General features: G+C 36.1%; 1 protein-coding gene across 1 annotated transcript in view; it reads left to right on the top strand.

Annotated features, from left to right (window-relative positions):
- LOC150081103 (laminin subunit alpha-2-like) overlaps positions 1 to 15,750 on the top strand; it is a 707,948-nt gene extending 692,198 nt beyond the window's left edge. Inside the window, exons 63-64 of the mRNA XM_090380924.1 lie at positions 833 to 1,058; positions 15,623 to 15,750. Of these exons, the coding sequence (XP_090237050.1) occupies positions 833 to 1,058; positions 15,623 to 15,750 (354 nt within the window). The remainder of the gene's footprint in view (positions 1 to 832; positions 1,059 to 15,622) is intronic.
- Positions 15,751 to 18,355: the final 2,605 nt, after the last annotated feature.

Below are 18,355 nucleotides of genomic sequence, written 5' to 3'. Positions count from 1 at the left end.
ATTGTACTCCCCAAATTCCAATTCTTTGCTGATTAATATCTGTGTGCTACCATGTCTCTGATATCCCAACAGTATCTGCCTTTGATGGTTCAGAATAAATTTATTCAGTTTATTTACTAAAAATTTTTAGCCAGCTAGTTATAAATTACTGGAATGAGTTACCTACATGAGTGCTAGAGGCTAACATTTTGGGGAAATTCAAAGATCAAAGAAATTCAATTACCTACAGGAGGAAGGAAACATAGGCTGTCTATTTATGTTTTTATTATTATTATTTTATTTTTATTATTCTTTTCTTTAATTTATTTTATTTTTTTATTTCATTTTATTTATTTTTTTGGCTAGTGCTGCATAAGTCATTGGCTTCCTTGCACCATGTGGCTAATACTAAGCACTGGAAAAATTGAAAATGAGAATACTAGTGTGATACAGGCCAGATGAATATGATGAACATCTTTATAGACAATAATAACAGACAAGCAAAACAGAATGTCTTATTATGGGAGACTAATTTTCCTGAGATTGGCAGAATTTAACAAAGTAACTACTCTAAAGGGAAAGGAGCTGGTAAGAAATGATGAAGCTTGTAAGGTTCATTATTTCTCAAATATTAATTCAGTCAGTGAACTTTTTGACCACACTTCATGTATATCTTAAACATATAATGGAATAAATAAAACAGCATAAAGCAGAAAACTGTTGACAAATATTTAGCTACATTGTCATTTTGTCTCCACTTACACTACTCTTATTTGTTGCCCTTAGTCAAAATACCATTTTTATACTTATATTACTTTAAAACTGAAGCTGTATTTTCTATATAATTTTATAGGTCGTAGCATTCTTCAGTGGGGGAACCCATCCATTCCACCTTGTTCAGCACCTTCATTCCAAATTTGATTTGTGCGACAATCAGTGGCACAGTCTGATGGTAAACTATGACCAAGGCACTCTAACAATGAAAGTGGACAATAGAAAACCAGCTCAAGGAAAAGTGCATAATCTAGACAAAAAAAGTGTGAAGACAGTTAATTCCCTGTTCATTGGAGGCCTTCCAGGTATAAGAATATAAACCAGTTCATAATAAATATAAAAAATGAATTAATATGAAAAATTATCCACTTTCTTTATAATCTGTGTATGCTGTTTTTTTTTTTTTTTTCTCAATTGTCAGTTATCACTTTCTTCTGTTTAAGTTCAGAAGAAAATCCAACTTACCCCTTGTCTAATTTGCTGCTAAACATATAACTATCAAATATTTGTTATATAACATCATCCAAATCTGTTACTCCCCCTGCCAGTGGGTGTACAATCACCATAATAGCAAAAATCAATCCTTCTGAAATATCAGCCTTCTGTTCACTATCTTATGTTTCCCTCCTATTTACTGTTAGATATTATTAAATCTTATATACCTCTTGTAAGGGCTAAAGCCCTTGCCTAATAACTTTATTGTGACTGTTGCTTGGCTAACGGTCCATCTCATCCCCTTGATCTATTACTGCTCCTTTTGTGATTCAAATATCCATTTAGCTAATTTTGTCTCCCATAAACAGTGGCATATCCAGGTATCATCGTAAAGGGGGCATGATGACCAGGTCCAGTTATCACTGTAAGGGGGGGGGGGTGACCAGGCTTTTGAGTTTGTTTTCTTTTTTAGAAAATTCCTCTTGCATTCTTTTCTTTAATTTCAGACTTTTGGTTGGGGGCATATGCCCATCCCTGAATACATCCCTGATCCTTTATACTTGCTCATTCCATCGTGAATGCTTTGCTTGCATTTGATTGGATATTTATGATTTTTGATAACTTATTTTTTTCCACGATTTAAAATAGGCTTAAATAGCTAATTTTGTCTTTTGTTTAATTTGTCATTTGTTAAAATGAACTATTGTTTAATATCTCTACCCTCTGATGGGCACAAATTTCCTTCTGTGACATAAACACATTGGGAACCGGTATGCCATATTATAACCAGTATAAAAGTCAGTGTGAAAAAATTTTAAATTGTTCATTCTTTGATGCCACCCTTTATTTTCGATCTATTATTAACACAGTTGTGAATAATCCATTTTTTTTAAATTAAAGGCGTATATGTTTAATTTTTTTAAATAAAATCCCTTTCTGCCATGCTTTAGACATATATTTTTCACATGTCATAAATCTGTATTTGGGCATTATCTTTATTGTCATCCAGCAAAATTTGAAAGAAACTAAAAGGAATATCTGTGCACTATGGTAAATGATCCACCTTTTAGAGATGTAAACATAGCTGAAACAAGCGAGAGCTTCCATTGGGAAATGCATGGATCAAATGTTGATGGTAGTGAGCTTTGGTAACTGGATGGGAAAGATGCTGCTGCTAATCTTAAATTCTTGTTTTTTTGCAGCATAATATGTATGAATAGGCTTAAGAAAATGCTTGGTAATTATTTTTTAGCAAAGTTTCTTCAATAACAAAATAATTATGGTGCAGATTGATCAGAAACACAATAATTCAGGAATTCATAAATTGGTATTGATGTCACTAATATATACATTTTGTGTAAATTACAAAAAAAAAAAAAAAAAACAGCTCCAGCAAACTTTGTTCAATGATCCTGTCAGAGTTAATGCAAATATTTGATCCTAGTATCCCTTATTTGGGCTAAAACCTCACTGTTCTTCCAAAAAATTACATTCAGCAATACTTCTGATCCTCTTCTCTAAGATAGTTGTACAGATTTTTTCCTGTTACACAAAGAGTGAAATTTCTCTGTAATTTCCACACTCAACTTTATTTTCCATATGTATGTTGGTACCAATTGTAGCAAGTCATTAATTGGTACAATTAATGACTTAAAGCATTACATTAACACTCAGTTCTTTTAGTAAAGAAAGCACTTTACTAGATCAGAAGGAAAAGTAACCTTCTTCCTTTCTTTCTTCTCTTAATTTTTTGTTTTATTACTAACCCACTACTGCTTGGTCACAAAGGTGGTCCCCCACATACTGCTCCTGCCTCCATGTGGCAGGGCCAGTAACCTGGAGGGGAAAAGCTCTCCCTTCCAGGACAAAATGGAGCAAACATTTTCTAAAACCCAGAAATCCACTGGATGCATAGATGAGGCAAATCCCTTAAAAGGCGAAAACAGTCAGTCTGATTTTGTTGCAGCTAAACATCAAAAGACTGATGTAGCCAAAATCAGAACTCTAACCTTCCTTATCATTCACTCAACCAAAGAACAACCTATTAGCAAACTCCATTTCTAGTGCAAAAATGCCTAGAAAGTTACCCCAAGACAGTTTTAGCAGTTGCTCAGACTGTTTTTAGTTTTAGTAGTTGCTCAGACTGTCAAGCAGTGGCAACTTAAGATCAGGAGACTTACTGATTGAAGTTGCCACTGCTTGACAGTCTGAGCAACTACTAAAACTAAACTTTTGGTGGAACTTCCATTACCGTTTCACCACACATTTCCCTAAACACATCGAGAGGTGTCATCACCAAATGGGACCTCACAAATGTGTCAGATGAAGAGCTAAAACAAGAACTACAAGATCAAGGAGTAATCGATGTAAGCAGAATAATGACAAAAAAACGATGGCATACTAGTTAGTCCCTACTCGGAAAATAATACTCACTTTCGATAACCCTAAACCACCAACAGCGATCAAAGCAGGTTATTGTAATTGCCATGTTAAAGCATATATTCCAAATCCCTTACACTGCTAAAAGTGCCAGAAGTTTGGGCACTCACAGACAGTCTGCAGAGGAGCAGCTACCTGTGCTGCATGTGGATCCACTGCGCACACACACAAACACTGACTGCACAGCTACAATCCCTAGTTGTCCAAACTGCAGAGAAGCACATCCGGCATTTTCTAAGGAGTGTTCCCTTTGGAAATGTGAAAAACACATACAGCAATACAAAATTGAACACAACGTCACCTATCAAGAGGCCAAAAAATCTTTACCAGCCCTGAATCATAATAAACCAACCTATGCTCAAGCAACCAAAAGTTATCTCAGTGGGCAAGGTCAGTATTGGCCACCATACCAGTAAACCAAACGACAAGCAAACAAAATAAAGCCATAAATTCTCCAATTACTGTACAGCCCGATGCCTCCCCACAGCAAAATACTAAAGTAACTACTAATCCTGATGCAAACCAAACAGATTGCATGGACTTAGAAGATAGCTCACAGCAAGATGAGCACATACTAGAACTATTCCCTGATGAGGATATGGACACTGGAAAACCATCCTTTCCAAAGAAGGAGGAAGGGAAATATATATACATTTTTGTGTATAATGAAACAAACCTTCAGCCCCTCGAAAAACAAATCAAGGGATCTACTAAACCCAAATAATGCTTACATTTCTGCAGTGGACCTGTAGTAATTTAAATGACATTCAAGATCTCCTCAACACAATATGATCCTATTGCTTTCTGCCTTCAGGAAACCAATCTAACCCCACATATAACTGTTTCTTCCTGAACTATATAATTCATCGATAAGATTGAATTAACACAAATTAACCTGACAATCAGTTAATTTGTGGTGGTCTCTAGGTGTGGCATTGATAATCAATGCTCAAATACTCTCCAAACCACTCCCATTAAAAACAAACCTTGAGGCAGTTGCAGTGCAAGTCAATGTTAATTTTGACTTGACTATTGTCTCACTATACTTGCCCCTAATCAAAATATAAGCTGCACCAGTGGTGGCTCGTGACTCTGACATTTGGGGGTGCTGCGTCTTAAAGTTACCTTGAATTGCCTTGGTTATAAGACGTGTGTATAGTGATAATAATAAGCAAGTTAAAAATACTACAAAACATTAACTAGACATTAACCATTAACAGACTTGAACTTTTATTTAAAAACAAAATCCATTCTTTGGTTTTTATTTGTTGAAAATAGATTAATAACTTTTTCATTCAAGTTTGGTGCACTGTTGACCAAGCTTTTCTCTATTGAAAGCATTGCTTGAGCATTTAGCCTTTCCTGATTCATAGTGCTTCTTAAAAATATTTTTATTCTTTTTAATGTCAAATGGCAGCATTCGGTTTCCGAAGTAGTCATCGGAATGGTCAAAAGATGAGTTTTGTAAGTTCACCAAGAACTTACTTCAGCTAGATTATTTTCTGAGATAAATTCCAGCAATTCAGTTAATTTGCAATAATTGTGTAGACCATGTCTGCTATAGAAAACTTGTAATTCCATAAGAAGTTTTTCTCTTTCAATCATGGGATATGCCTCAGTAGTCTCCCATACCTCTTCCATGGGTATTTTCATATGAAAAATAACAGTTCTCCTTGTTAAGAAATTTAGCAGAAATTAATTGCTTTGTAAAAGAATATCTCTCACCAATGTCAACACTTATATAGTTGCATACTTCCTTCACTTCAATCACAAGTGTTTTTGAAGGATTTTCAAAATACATTGAATTCCTGATTTTTAGAATGCATTCTTAAAGTTTCCTATATATTCATGTATTTTAACTGCCTCAATTTCTCGAGATTGCATTTGATTATAAATAACTTCCTCGTGAGGCATTATCTGATGGAAAAGTTCTAACCAGAACTTAAATTTTTCATTACTGAAGACGTGCAAAATTCCAGTTGCTTCTGAAATCGTCTTATCTGCATTTGCTATCACTTATAGTTCCTCCATAGAACTGTATGGAACTCACTGGCTGTATGAGCAAGGTCATGGAAAAAATTATCAGTGCCCACCTATCCTAGTTTCTAGTCCAAAACAACCTTCTTAACTCAGTGCAATGCAGTTTGCGGGAAGGCAGATCCACTCTTGACTTACTGATCAGGGCAGAAATAAACATCCATGATGCTTTCATAAGAAAAGAACACCATGTCATGGTTCTCTTTAACATAGAAAAAGCATTTGACACAATTTGGAGGTATGGTATAATGTAAAACATACAATCTAGGACTACACCTGCCTGAGTTTATCAGAAACTTTCTGTATCATCGCTCATTTCAAGTTAGAATCAATAACCAGTTATCTTCCAATTTTATTCAGGAAGAAGGGGTCCCATAAGGTTCAGTACTAAGTGCCACCTTATTTAACATAATAATGAACTCCAATGTGATACTCCAACTTACTGTATCACATACTGCTGTGCAACCTTTCACTTGCATCACTGGGGAAACACACCTTATCCCAACAGAACATACTGCAAATTCATGCTGCATTGAAAACCCAGCACACAGAGTACATGCCAATCTACATGGATGGATCTAAAACTGACATCCATGTTGGTGCGGCAGCAGTATTTACCATAGCCAAGAAACTTCCCATTGAATGCAGAACTCTATGCTATCTGCATAGCATTAAAATTTAATCTACTCAACAAATATTTTGCACAGTGTTATCTACACAGACTCAGTTTTTTTTTTTTTTTTTTTTATGAGAACCCCAAACACGAGAGGTATTATAACCTATAGTACTTAGTACCGTGCTTGGGTTGGAGGTTGAGAATACGAAAGAAGATATTTGTTGATATTGGACTTGAACTTCTGTAGATTGTAATTTTCAGGAAATACGTATGAAGGAAGGTTGTTCCAGAAAACGGCAGTTGAATGAATAAATGAGGAAGATGAAAAGTTGGTTCTGTGGGTTTGTAGTTGGACAGTAAATGGATGTTGGCTGGTGGCGGCACGTGTTCGGACTGTTTTGAAAGAGAGAGCGGGAATTATAGAAGCCAATTCAGAAGAACAGTGCCCATGGAAGTATCTGTAGAAGAGGCATGCAGCAGAAACAGTGCGTCTATGAGAAAGCGAGTGGAGAGACTCTGTTAGAGATGAATCATTAATTAACCTAACTGCCCTCTTCTGAATGGAATCAAGAAGCCTGAGAGAGGTTTTGGGGGCACCACCCCAGATGTGGGAACAATATTCCATGGCAGGGCGGATTTGCGATTTATACAGAGTGAGCAGCTGTTTGGGAGAAAAGTAACGCCGAGAGCGAAAGAGAAAACCAAGTTTTTTAGATGCAGAGGAAGCAATATTTTTAATGTGCTTGTGCCAAGAGAGATTAGAAGTCAGGGTAATCCCCAAAAGAGATATATCATTTTGCCTAGAAATCGGAGTGTCACTAAAGATAAGCATAGGAGCAGAAGAATCCTTTTTGCGAGATATAAGACAAGATTGAGTTTTAGAAGGGTTGAAATCAACTAAGTTGTCTTTGCCCCACTGGAGAATTACCTGAAGATCGGCATTTAAGGAATTGGCAGCAGATTTTCGAGAACTTGAAGCTGATTGAGCTGGACAAGGTTTCTCAAAATGGAAAGTTGAATGCAATGTGCTATCATCGGCAAAACTATGGATAGGATTTCCAGTCAATGGAAGAAGGTCATTGATATACAAGAGGAAAAGAGTGGGGGAAAGAACTGAACCTTGGGGGACACCGGCATTAGTGGAGAAGTTAGAAGACAGAGAGCCATCTACCATCACCCTCAGTGAGCGATCAGAGAGAAAACTGGATAACCAATTACTAAAAACAGTTGGCAAACCATAAGATGGAAGCTTGTTTAGAAGACCTTTATGCCAAACACGATCAAAAGCCTTTGAGATGTCAAGAGCAACTACTTGAGTTTCACCGAACCTTTCCATTGAATTAGTCCATAAATGGGTAACATAAGCCAGAATATCACCAGTGGATCGACACTGACGGAATCCATACTGGCGATCGTTGATCAGATGGAAGGTTTCTAGGTAGTTTAAGAGTTGGCGGTTAATTGATTTCTCCATTACTTTAGAAAGAGTAGAAGTAATTGCAATGGGACGATAATTGGATGGGAGGGATTTGTCACCCTTTTTAGTAACTGGCTGGATATGAGCAAATTTCCAAGCAGAAGGAAAAACACCTTTGGAATAAGAAAGTGAAAAAAGGCGGCAAAGAATAGGAGTAAGTTCAGGAGCACAGGTTTTGAGAACAAGTGGAGAAATACCATCAGGACCTGGAGCTTTCTTAGCATCAAGATTCATCAAAATCCTTCTGATATCCTTTTGACGGAAGACCACAGGAGGCATTGAATGGAGCGTGTTAGGAATGGTGGGAGGTGTTTTACCAAGATCATTAATACATGAGCTCGAAGAAAAATGGGATGCTAGCAGGTCAGCTTTATCCTTGGCTGAAGTGACAACAGAACCATCTGGTTTGGACAGAGGTGGGAGCAGAGATGGGCAAAAGTTGCGGCCAATAGCTTTGGCAAGAGACCAGAATGCTCGGCTACCATTAGGGCAAGAAGCAAGTTTTCTACTCTTAGCCTGTTCAAACTCTAGTTTGGACTGATTAATAACTGCTTTACAATTGTTGCGAGCTTTGGTGTAGGCAGAAAATGAAACTGAAGAATTAGAAACAAGCCAATTACGATATGCAACGTTCTTCTCTTGGACAGCCTTAGCACATTTATTGGAAAACCAAGGTTTAGATAAAGGACGAGATTTTAAAGTCGAGTGTGGGATAAAGGATTCCATTCCTGCAAGAATAATTTCACTGACACGATCTGAGCAAACGTTGACATCAGAAGTTTTGAAACAGTAATCAGACCAAAGAAAAGAAGAAAAGAAGTCTCGCAGGTCATCCCATTTTGCATTCTTGTAATGCCAAACAATACGAGGTTGGGAATAGCCATGAGATAAAGGTTCCATTGGAGAAGAGACAATCACCAAGTTGTGATCTGAAGTGCCTAAAGGACCTCTCACTTCAACCTTGTACTTAGAAGGATTGTTTGTGAGAAAAAGATCAAGCGTATTGGCTGTATGATTAGGATTGTCCGGTATTCTTGTAGGTAAATGAACAATCTGTGCTAGGTCATTAGTAATTGCAAAAGCCTCAGCATCTCGACCTGCTGGGTCGGTGTGACTAGAAAACGGAAGCCAGCTGGAGTTGTGAACGTTAAAATCACCAAGGAAAATTACCTCATTGTTAGGAAAGTTGGACTGGAGAAAGTCAAGTTGCAAAGAGAGGAAGTCGAAGAGCTCCAAGTGATTAGTCGAGTTGGGAGAGTGGTAGAGACAACAGATGAATTTTACACAGTGAGGTAGAGAGATTTTAAGCCAGAGAAGATCAAAGAGAGGAGATTCCAAATTGCCAAGTCTCGTGCTATCCAAGCTATACAGTAGAATAAAAATCATCATAACCCCTTACTTGTACACATTTGGAATACCATAACCAAGTTAAATAAGAACAAACAACAAGTTCTCTTTTGTTGGATCCTGGTCAGGTTGGAATTGCTGGAAATGAATGTGCTGAACAAGCTGCCAAAACTGCTACAGATCCTGTAGATCAACCCTTCAGCATACCACTCTCCGATTTCAAGTTAATTATAAAGAAGAAATGTCTTGAACAATGGCAACACATCTGGCAAAATCAAATTGGTAACAAATTACTCTGTATAAAGAAAGATCTCAAACCTTGTAAGTCAAGTATATGTGAGAACAGACACGAAGAAGTAGTATTAGCTCACCTATGAATAGGCCTAACATCTTTATCAGAAGATAAAGATGGCACTGATCCACAACAGTGCACAAATTGCAACACTCAGCTCACTGTCCAACATCTACTTATTGATTGCCCCAAATACAATACCAATTGACAAGCTGTGTTTACTTCATTTTCCATGATGAACACCTCTTTCAGCATTTCTGACATCCTGGCGGACATGCCACATATGACCAAAATTTTTAGTTTCCTCAAACAGATAAAACTGTACAATGCAGTATAAACTTGAATAACAACTATACAGATATAACTATGTATTTAAAATCACCATAGTTAGGTGCATTATGGCCTTGCTGCCCTTGTGCCATAAAGCCTACAAACAAACCAGGTCTGTACCACCTTCAGAGTGCTTGTCCTAGTAATCTATTGAGATACTGATACAAATTCAAGAACTCAATATCAAGGATAGCCATCTGTGGCATGGGTAACAATATATCAGATGGTTTTGTACTTTTATGAGTCACAATGTAATATTTGTGGAACATATTTACAATCAAGCAACTGCTAAACTTAGTTTAATTGTATCTACTCTCACGTGCATTTGCTAATGCAACTCTCCTCCAGATATGTTAGTTTGTTTTTTTTTTCAGGTAAGAAGGAATTTTCAGTATCAATATATAGACTTGCAGGATTTTTATCTTTTTTTTTGCTTGCTACTTTTTACAGTGTCTTGATTTTTTTTTTTTTTTTACTTTCAAAATCGAATATCTCATTATAATATGTCCATGTTATAACAAAGTGTCCAGCTTGGGTTATGGAAAATCTGGTCACATTACCTCTGGTTAATGTAATGTATCTATTGTTACACTATTTTTTTCCCCTACAACTTACAGCATTTCAGGTCTAATTTCATCTAAATCTGAGAACCTATTTTACCTCAATAATAGAAATATAATGGTCATCCTAAAAGTAATGCACTTACTCAATGTACTTGTGCAACCAAAATTTATCAGGATAATAATTTGAATGAAGCATTGCATAGTAATATAGACATGTCCAAGTGGATTTTTTATCATCTTAACAATGATGTTTGGAGCAGTTTTAACTGCTAAATTGTTGTTGTTGTTATTTGGTTTTTTGGAGCATTAGCAACTAAGGCCATATTGCTGCAAGAATATGCGGTGATCATTCCCTGACCTTTCCGCATCCTCCGTATTTGGTGGTGACGGGCTCGAACCCCGGTCTAATCAAGAAGCATGTGCTACGCGCTGCTGCTCCTTCCCACCTGGCTACGGAGGCGCCTAACTGCTAAATACCATAAGACTTGGTTCACTGGTGGTAAAACCTGAAATAATGAAATCTAGACTATTATGTACTACCTGCACTGTGGAACTGAGTACCACCAATATCAGCATAACAACAGTCCATGTCATATAATACAACAAGGGTTAAACAGAATTGGTATGTGGACAATGAAAAGTTGAGCTTGGACTGCTTGGAGCTCAACCCCAGTTGAACATCTGGGATGGACTGCAGGGCTGTATTAGGCATCAGCTAAAATGTTCTTCTTGCAAATAACCTCTGGCAGCTACTTTCAGGAGGAAAAGTTCTGAAAGTATACCCAGGTGGGCCAGCACATGATGAGGTATTGTTATATCTGTGTGCAAAATAAGTTTTGGCACCTCTTTCCTTTTCATGAAATTTGAAACTAACCAAATCAAACATATTCACAACTCTGGTGAAATAGATAAATACTTAAAAAAAAAAAATTAAAAAAATGAATACACATTACAATTATAATTATTTGTTACTGAGAAGTTTTTACATAAAAAAAGTACTTTAATATAAATATATATATAAAAATATAAATAATAGCACAAAAAAATATTTATTAATTATATTAATAATACATTTCTATATTTAAAAAAAAGATAAAACAAATTCAGTGCCAGATTAAGGTATGGACAAGCAAGTGCCCTTGCCCGGAGTGACATTCCTTAAAGGACACCAAATTTTACAAATCACGAAAAATAAATAAATACATAGGGTATATCTATATATCCCTAGTAAAGGGGCGCCAAAAAAATCTTTCTGCCTAAGGTGCGGAAATGCATTGGTCCATGCCTGATCAAATTTATTACAGCAATATTATCTTAACTAAATTTAAAGAATGCTCATTTTTTCTGCTTTGACTAATGAAAATTGTCTTATAATTCTGTTCAGATAAAGTTAATTGCATATTACATTTTCTGTATTTATTATTGTTCATTTTATAACCTTTTTTTAACACAATGCAAGTTGAAAATGAATTTTAATAATTTTAATTTAGAAAAAGAATGTTCTCCAGAGCTGACAGCCAAAGGAAAAGTTCAAAAGCTGATTAATTGTAATGGATTTTGAGTTCATCATTAACAATTTATAATATTACAATATATTCAGTCACAGTTACATTTACAACAGCATGTAATTATTGAAGTAACCTGTTTTCTTCCTTTTTTTTTTTTTTTTTTTTTTTCTTTACAAAGTCATTTTTAGACCATTTTTACAAAATCGTGCAGCTTTCTTTTAATTAGTCCAGTTGGCCAAGGGATCTCTTATAAATAATTACTAAGTAAATGATTAATCAAACAGCTTTTCTAATTTAAAAATTAGAGAATACTTATTGTTTTAATAAGCATGGATGGTGGTGTGACCATCAACCATGCTTACAAAAACAGTAAGTAAAAACAAAAACAAAATAAAGCAGTCTAATTTTAATTATCAGTTTGTTTTGTTTTTCCTTTAGCAAGACAGCCATCCAAGCTTTGTTGAGAGTAGGAGTGTGTTATGGGCCTAATGACTCTGAGTACAATGAACAACTGTACAGAGAAATAGAATGGGCCAATAAAACAGATTGTCTTATATGTGGATTGATCACTCACACACTAGCAAGACTTATGGATTTACTGGATGATTGTTTTCTACAGCAGCATCTTTGAGAGGCAACCAAAGGGAGTAATACTCTTGATCTGATTATCAGCAGTGTTTATTCATGCATTAAGAATCTGCAGATAAAGGAACCACTAGGTGGCAGTGATCACAGTGTACTGCTGTGGGATTTACTCAAAGACGTAACTACCATCAGGGGTAAAGGGAAGGGTTTTTGCTTTCGTAAAGGTGACTATAGTAGTCTCAGATTTTTTAAATTCAATACAATGGAACCAACTGATGGTGTTACCAACAGAAAATTCTAAATGGGAAGCATTCAAGGAAGTAATCTTGGAAGCTGCTAGGCTTTTCATACCAACTAAGAAATGCTGTTCAAGATTTAGGCCTAAATAGATGTCAGATGAACTCATGAAATTTGTGGCAGAGATGAAAAATGCATGGGATGCATATAAATCATCAGGAGACATAGATGCCTATGGTAGATTTAAGATAGTCTGTAAACAAGTCACAAAGGATGTTAGGCAAGCAGAGGCAGATTGTGAGAAATTTTTGGCAAAGGATGCAAAGAAAAACAGTAAAGACTTCTTTACTTATGTAAGCTCTATTGGTCCACTTGATATTGATGGTTCGATTGTTCCTCAACAATCGAACCATCAATATCTACCTGTGCTACCTGTGCAGAGGATTCTGCACAGGTAGCTGACAAACTGAATGAATATTTTGCATCTACATTCACACATGAAGAATTCTGTAGGGAAGTGGTGGCCAGATGCTCATAAAACTCTAATAGAAAGTTAAATGATTTTGTAATAACTCAGAACAAAGTGGAGGAGAAATTGTTGAAGATAAACAAGAAAGGCACCTGGGGTGAATGGGATCTATCCAATTATAGTTTTTTTGTTAAAGGAGGTGCCAAAGGAAGTAAGCAAACTCTTAGCCGTGATTATGAGAGCATCCTTGGACTCAGGGGAGGTCCCCCACATACTGGAGATGTGTAAATCTATTCTCAATTCACAAAGTGGGGGGATCAAAAGGTGATACAAGTAATTGCAGATCTGTTAGTTTAACTTTTCAGGGGAAAATAATGGAGTCACTAGTTAAAGGAGCACTGCAAGATCATCTAGACAAGACTGCAGTTATAGTTCAGACACAGCATGGATTTGTTAAGGGGAAGTCTTGTCTGACCAATTTGATTGGATACTATGATGTGGTCCCAAGGGAACTGGATGCAAAAAATAATTTTGATATCACATACTTGGATTTTAGAAAAGCTTTTGATACTGTTGCACATGGAAGACTACTGTACAAGTTGGAGCGGTATGGCATTAAGGACAAGTTGCTACAATGAATAAAAGGACGGTTGAATGGCAGAGGACAGAGTGGGAATCAATGGACACTGCTCTTCATGGACTAATGTTATTAGTGAAGTTCCCCAGGGTTCTGTGTTGGGCCCACGGTTGTTTTTGTATTTATCAATGATATTGATTAAGGTATATCAGGCTTAATGTCCAGGTTTGCAGATGATACGAAGGTTGGTAGTGTTGTTAATGACAGTAAGGACAGCACTACTACATCAGGATCTAGAAAAGTTGAGTAGATGGCCTGAGAGTTGGCAACTGTAATTTAACATTGACAAATGCGAAGTACTGCATATGAGTAGCAGTAACCCCCAGAGTAACATACCAACTGTACAGTACTGCACTTAGGATAGTAGAGAATAAAAAAGACCTGGAGATAATTGTGCAATCAGATATGAAGTTTTCTGACCAGTGCAGACAGGCTGCAAGAAACCAAGAGTAGCTCATGGGATCATGTCTATGATATGTAGGAATTTTGCTAGCAGAGATAAAGAGGTGATTGTCCCCTTGTATAAGGTTGTCAAGCCACACCTTGAGTACTGCATACAGGTCTGGGGGCCTCATTTTAAGAAAGATGTTGAGTTACTAGAATGAGTACACAGAAGGGTTGCTGTTACCAAGATAGGATTAAGTTCTGCAAATTTCAGCATCTAGAGACTTTGGTACCTGAAAAGTGATCTGATTAAGTGTAAGGCCTTGAATGGTTTGAGCAAGCTCAAGAGGAATTTTTCCTCTTGCTCAAATTCTGCACCTGAGGGAGCATAAATTCAAATTGAGGAAAGACAGTTTTAGAACAGATGTGCAGATTGCTGGAACAAGCTTTCATCTGTCATTGTGGATATTGACAGCTTAATTAAATTCAAGGCTGAACTAGGATGGGGTTGAAATGGGAAGTTTTTTTTTTTTTTTTGGCTGATGCTGTATAAGCTTTGCTTTCTTGCATCATATGCCTCTACTAATGCTAGTTTTCTCTTAGTATAAGTTCACTTCTTTTTAAATGTACAAAAATTACATTTATCCACCATTTCCACTCTCAGCTGTCCACTCAAATGTCATCTAAAATTTGTTTATTCGGGCTGAATATCCTCATATTCAACCTTGCTATAGCTTTAACAAATTTTCAAACATGCATGCCAGCAACAATTGTTGTCACTCCCAATAAATTCAAGGACCCACCACTGAGAAAGACTAGTGATTCCAACAGATTTAAAAATAACAAAATAAGGTTGATTTTGGTCTTTAACTTTTTTTTTTAAATGTACAAATGTAGCATTTATACAAAGCAATTGTCAGCAAATCTTTGCTGCAAACTACATTTTCACAATACCTATAACCCCAGGGGCTCACTTTTGGTGAGTATGGGCTTGGTACACCCAAGGTCCTGAGCTGGATGTTATCATTCTTCTCTTTCTTGGCGATTCCTTTCTACTTCTCTCTCTCTCTCTCTCTCTCTCTCTCTCTCTCTCTCTCTCTCTGGGTAATGCAGAAGTTTTTTTTTAGCTGGTGCAGCATAAGCCTCAGGCTTCCTTGCACCATATGGCTAATAATAATAATGAGCTGCCACTTAATATAAGCATATTGAAACAAATATGTCATCACTATACAGGCCATGATGTAGTCCTGTGGGAGGGTTGAGGCTGTCACACAAGAACCAAAGTTGGCCCTACCACATAATTAAGTTTGTTTAATTAAATGTTTTTTCTTTGAATGTGTGTGTGTGTGTGTGTGTGTGTGTGTGTGTGTGTGTGTGTGTGTGTGTGTGTGTGTGTGTGTGTGTCCACCCACCTTTAGTCATATAATATACATGCTAATACAAACAGTAAGTTGAGTGTTTATAAATGCTTTAATAATTTTATATTATTTATTTATTATTTTTCTCTTTTTAGGTAATTTCAGTTATAATCAGAGCAACTTCTTTGGATGCCTTCATAAAGTGAACATAAATAGAAATTTTGTTAACTGGATTGAACTACCATCAGTGTACAATGTATCAGTTTCATCTTGCCCAGTGTGATTAAACTTTAAATTTATTAAATTGTATATAGAGTTGTATGAATTAGTTTCATATAAAAAATTAAAAACAGTAAATACAGGGTTGTAAAATTAAATACATATTGGGTTTCTCAAATTTGACTGATCATTTGACTTTTTTTTTTTTCATATGTCTTATCTCTGTTATTATTAATGATATGGAAAGGCAAAGGTTGCTGGCAGTCAACTTAAGACTTGAGAGACATGTTTTTTTATTAAATAAGCACAGTCTGTAAAATTTTAAAAAATATTAAGAAGAAATGTGCGATTTAAATACAATGCCATAAAAAGAAGAAAAAAAACACTCCAGTTTGGATTGCCTATATTTATTTAAAAGTCTTTATTTAATAGCCTATTAAAAGATTTACTTATAGGAATACGAACCATGGAAAACTTGCAAGTTCATTACTGATCCACTTTCTACTAGAGGTGCCCTCTAGTAGAAAATTTCATGCTCAGTCGGGAACAAAATATTACATGCTGCTGAGCAGTATATGTTTGGAAAGACAGTGTTGGGAAAGTAGTGGTTGTCCAAGTTGTTGAGGTGCAATTAAAGTTTCCAGTCATATTTTATAGCAGCATCTGCATTTAAATGGATTAGTTAAAAATCTTTAAGAAACTTTCACTATTTATGATAATAAACAGGAGTGGTTAGCAAAAAGATGAAAACATTTTTACATGTACAACAAAGAAGTGATTTTCAAAAACCATTCATTATCCAACTGTAAACTCACAGAAATAACTTTTTCTTTTACTCATTTAACTCTTTTATTTCTATTCTCTGGAACAACTTCCATTCACATATACTTCCCAAAAATTGCAATCTACACAAATATCCACATACTATTCGAAGAATTTTGAGCTATTGGGAACGAATAAGTTTTCGAAAAATTTTGCCATTTTATTGACCAGATTAGCCTATAGATTTATAGTCCTAATCCCATTCGTTAGTTTATTTTTAAATTTAGCTAGAGATTTAAGTTACTACTTACTTTAAGTTAATACATAAGAACCTTTGTATGGTTGATTTGGCAGGAATATCGTATCTCTTAACTTTGTACTGTAGTGTGAGATAGGGGAATTCTAGTATCTTAATTGTAGTAAATAGGTTTCTTGGAAGCTCAGATCAGATGGATTCTCCTTAATAGATAATTTTATTAGCTATTAAAATTAACTTATAACTTTACTAGCAGAATGGTATAGTGTAAGTTTGATAACATAATACAAATAATGTAAACTTGATAGCATAATACATATTATTTCTGTATAACTAGTGCATGGTGTTATTATTACATTTAGATATATTCCTTTAGTGTAGTATTCTCAATTAAATTGAATTTGAATGGAAATTTTGCCTCAGACCACAGCAGCAAAGCAAAGGGCGTGAAATTCTGGGGCTCGAGAAAGAACTAAAGAGGGGTGCAGTTGACCTCCAAATTACAGCCTCACAAAATGTGCTGCTCGTTTGATGTTTATGGATCTATCTGGAATGAGACTAATACAGTCAAGGAAGATGTCTTTGTGTGTTTGATGTAAAGAATGTGAATATATTTGGTGTTAACTCAATGTTCTGATGGGTGCTTAAGAGAGCTTGAAAAACAGGGCATATGCCCTTGAAGGAATTAAGCTGAGAGGGGCCTAATCAAGCTCTCGGCTGCCCACTTCAATGCCAGAGCTTGCACTTGCATATCAGGTGACACAATGGTAACTCCAAAGGCAGAATGCACTGATCCCACAGGAGATAGCTATTGGCAGTGACTCTATTGTCAGGGAAACAAGAAATATATCGTGCAAAAAGGATAGGTGGAAAAGGAACAGGGTATGTTTTCTAGGGACAAAAGTTGATGTTGTACAGCAAATATCTTTTCAAGGCATAAAAGGTGATATTATCATACATGTTGGCACTAAGGACCTTAAGAGTAGGAGATCTGCAGACTTACTTAACAAGCACAGAGCAGTGTTGAAAAAAAAGTCATGAGTTAGGGTTAAATTTGAAAGTTTTACATCTTTCACACAGAAAGTATTAGAAATGCTCTGCACATTTCGAATACTTTCTGTGTGAAAGATGTAAAAGCTTTATAATTTTGCTCTTCTATGATGAACAGATGTTCTTCTCCCCTGGGAAAGGGACCAATCTGTGCTATTAGCTCTGTTCTGGGGATGTCATATATTATACATTCATATAGAATGTGTGTCCAGTCTTCACTTTCACCACAGGTGCAGTTTGGGTCATCGGTCAGGTCTAAGGAGGTTAGTTTCACCTTTAGGGAGCCATGACCTGTCAATATAAATGCTGTAAAAAGTTCAGTGGCATACCACTTAGGTGGCGTTGGGCTAACCATTGACACCCGTGGCAGAAACCGTTTGGTAACCAGACCTCTGGTTTCCTGCTCCCACTTTGTTTGCCATAGCTCATGGAGCTTTGTGGCTATTCTTTTTCTTTCATCATTGAAGGTGTTGGTTGTATCAAGGGCTATCCACAGAAATTCTGTGGGTATGCCCTTTTTAAATCTATAATATAAGCCTCTTTTGGCTACTTCCAGGTAAAGTGGGAGAGTTCCGGCATTATATTGACAGCAACTGTAGTG

The sequence above is a fragment of the Mastigoproctus giganteus genome, chromosome 9 (genome assembly GCF_048544385.1).
Source record: "Mastigoproctus giganteus isolate SK-2022 chromosome 9, ASM4854438v1, whole genome shotgun sequence".
NCBI classification, from domain to species: Eukaryota; Metazoa; Arthropoda; class Arachnida; order Uropygi; family Thelyphonidae; genus Mastigoproctus; species Mastigoproctus giganteus.
The sequence above is the reverse complement of the archived record's forward strand: the minus strand, read 5'-3'. Positions and strand labels throughout refer to the sequence as shown.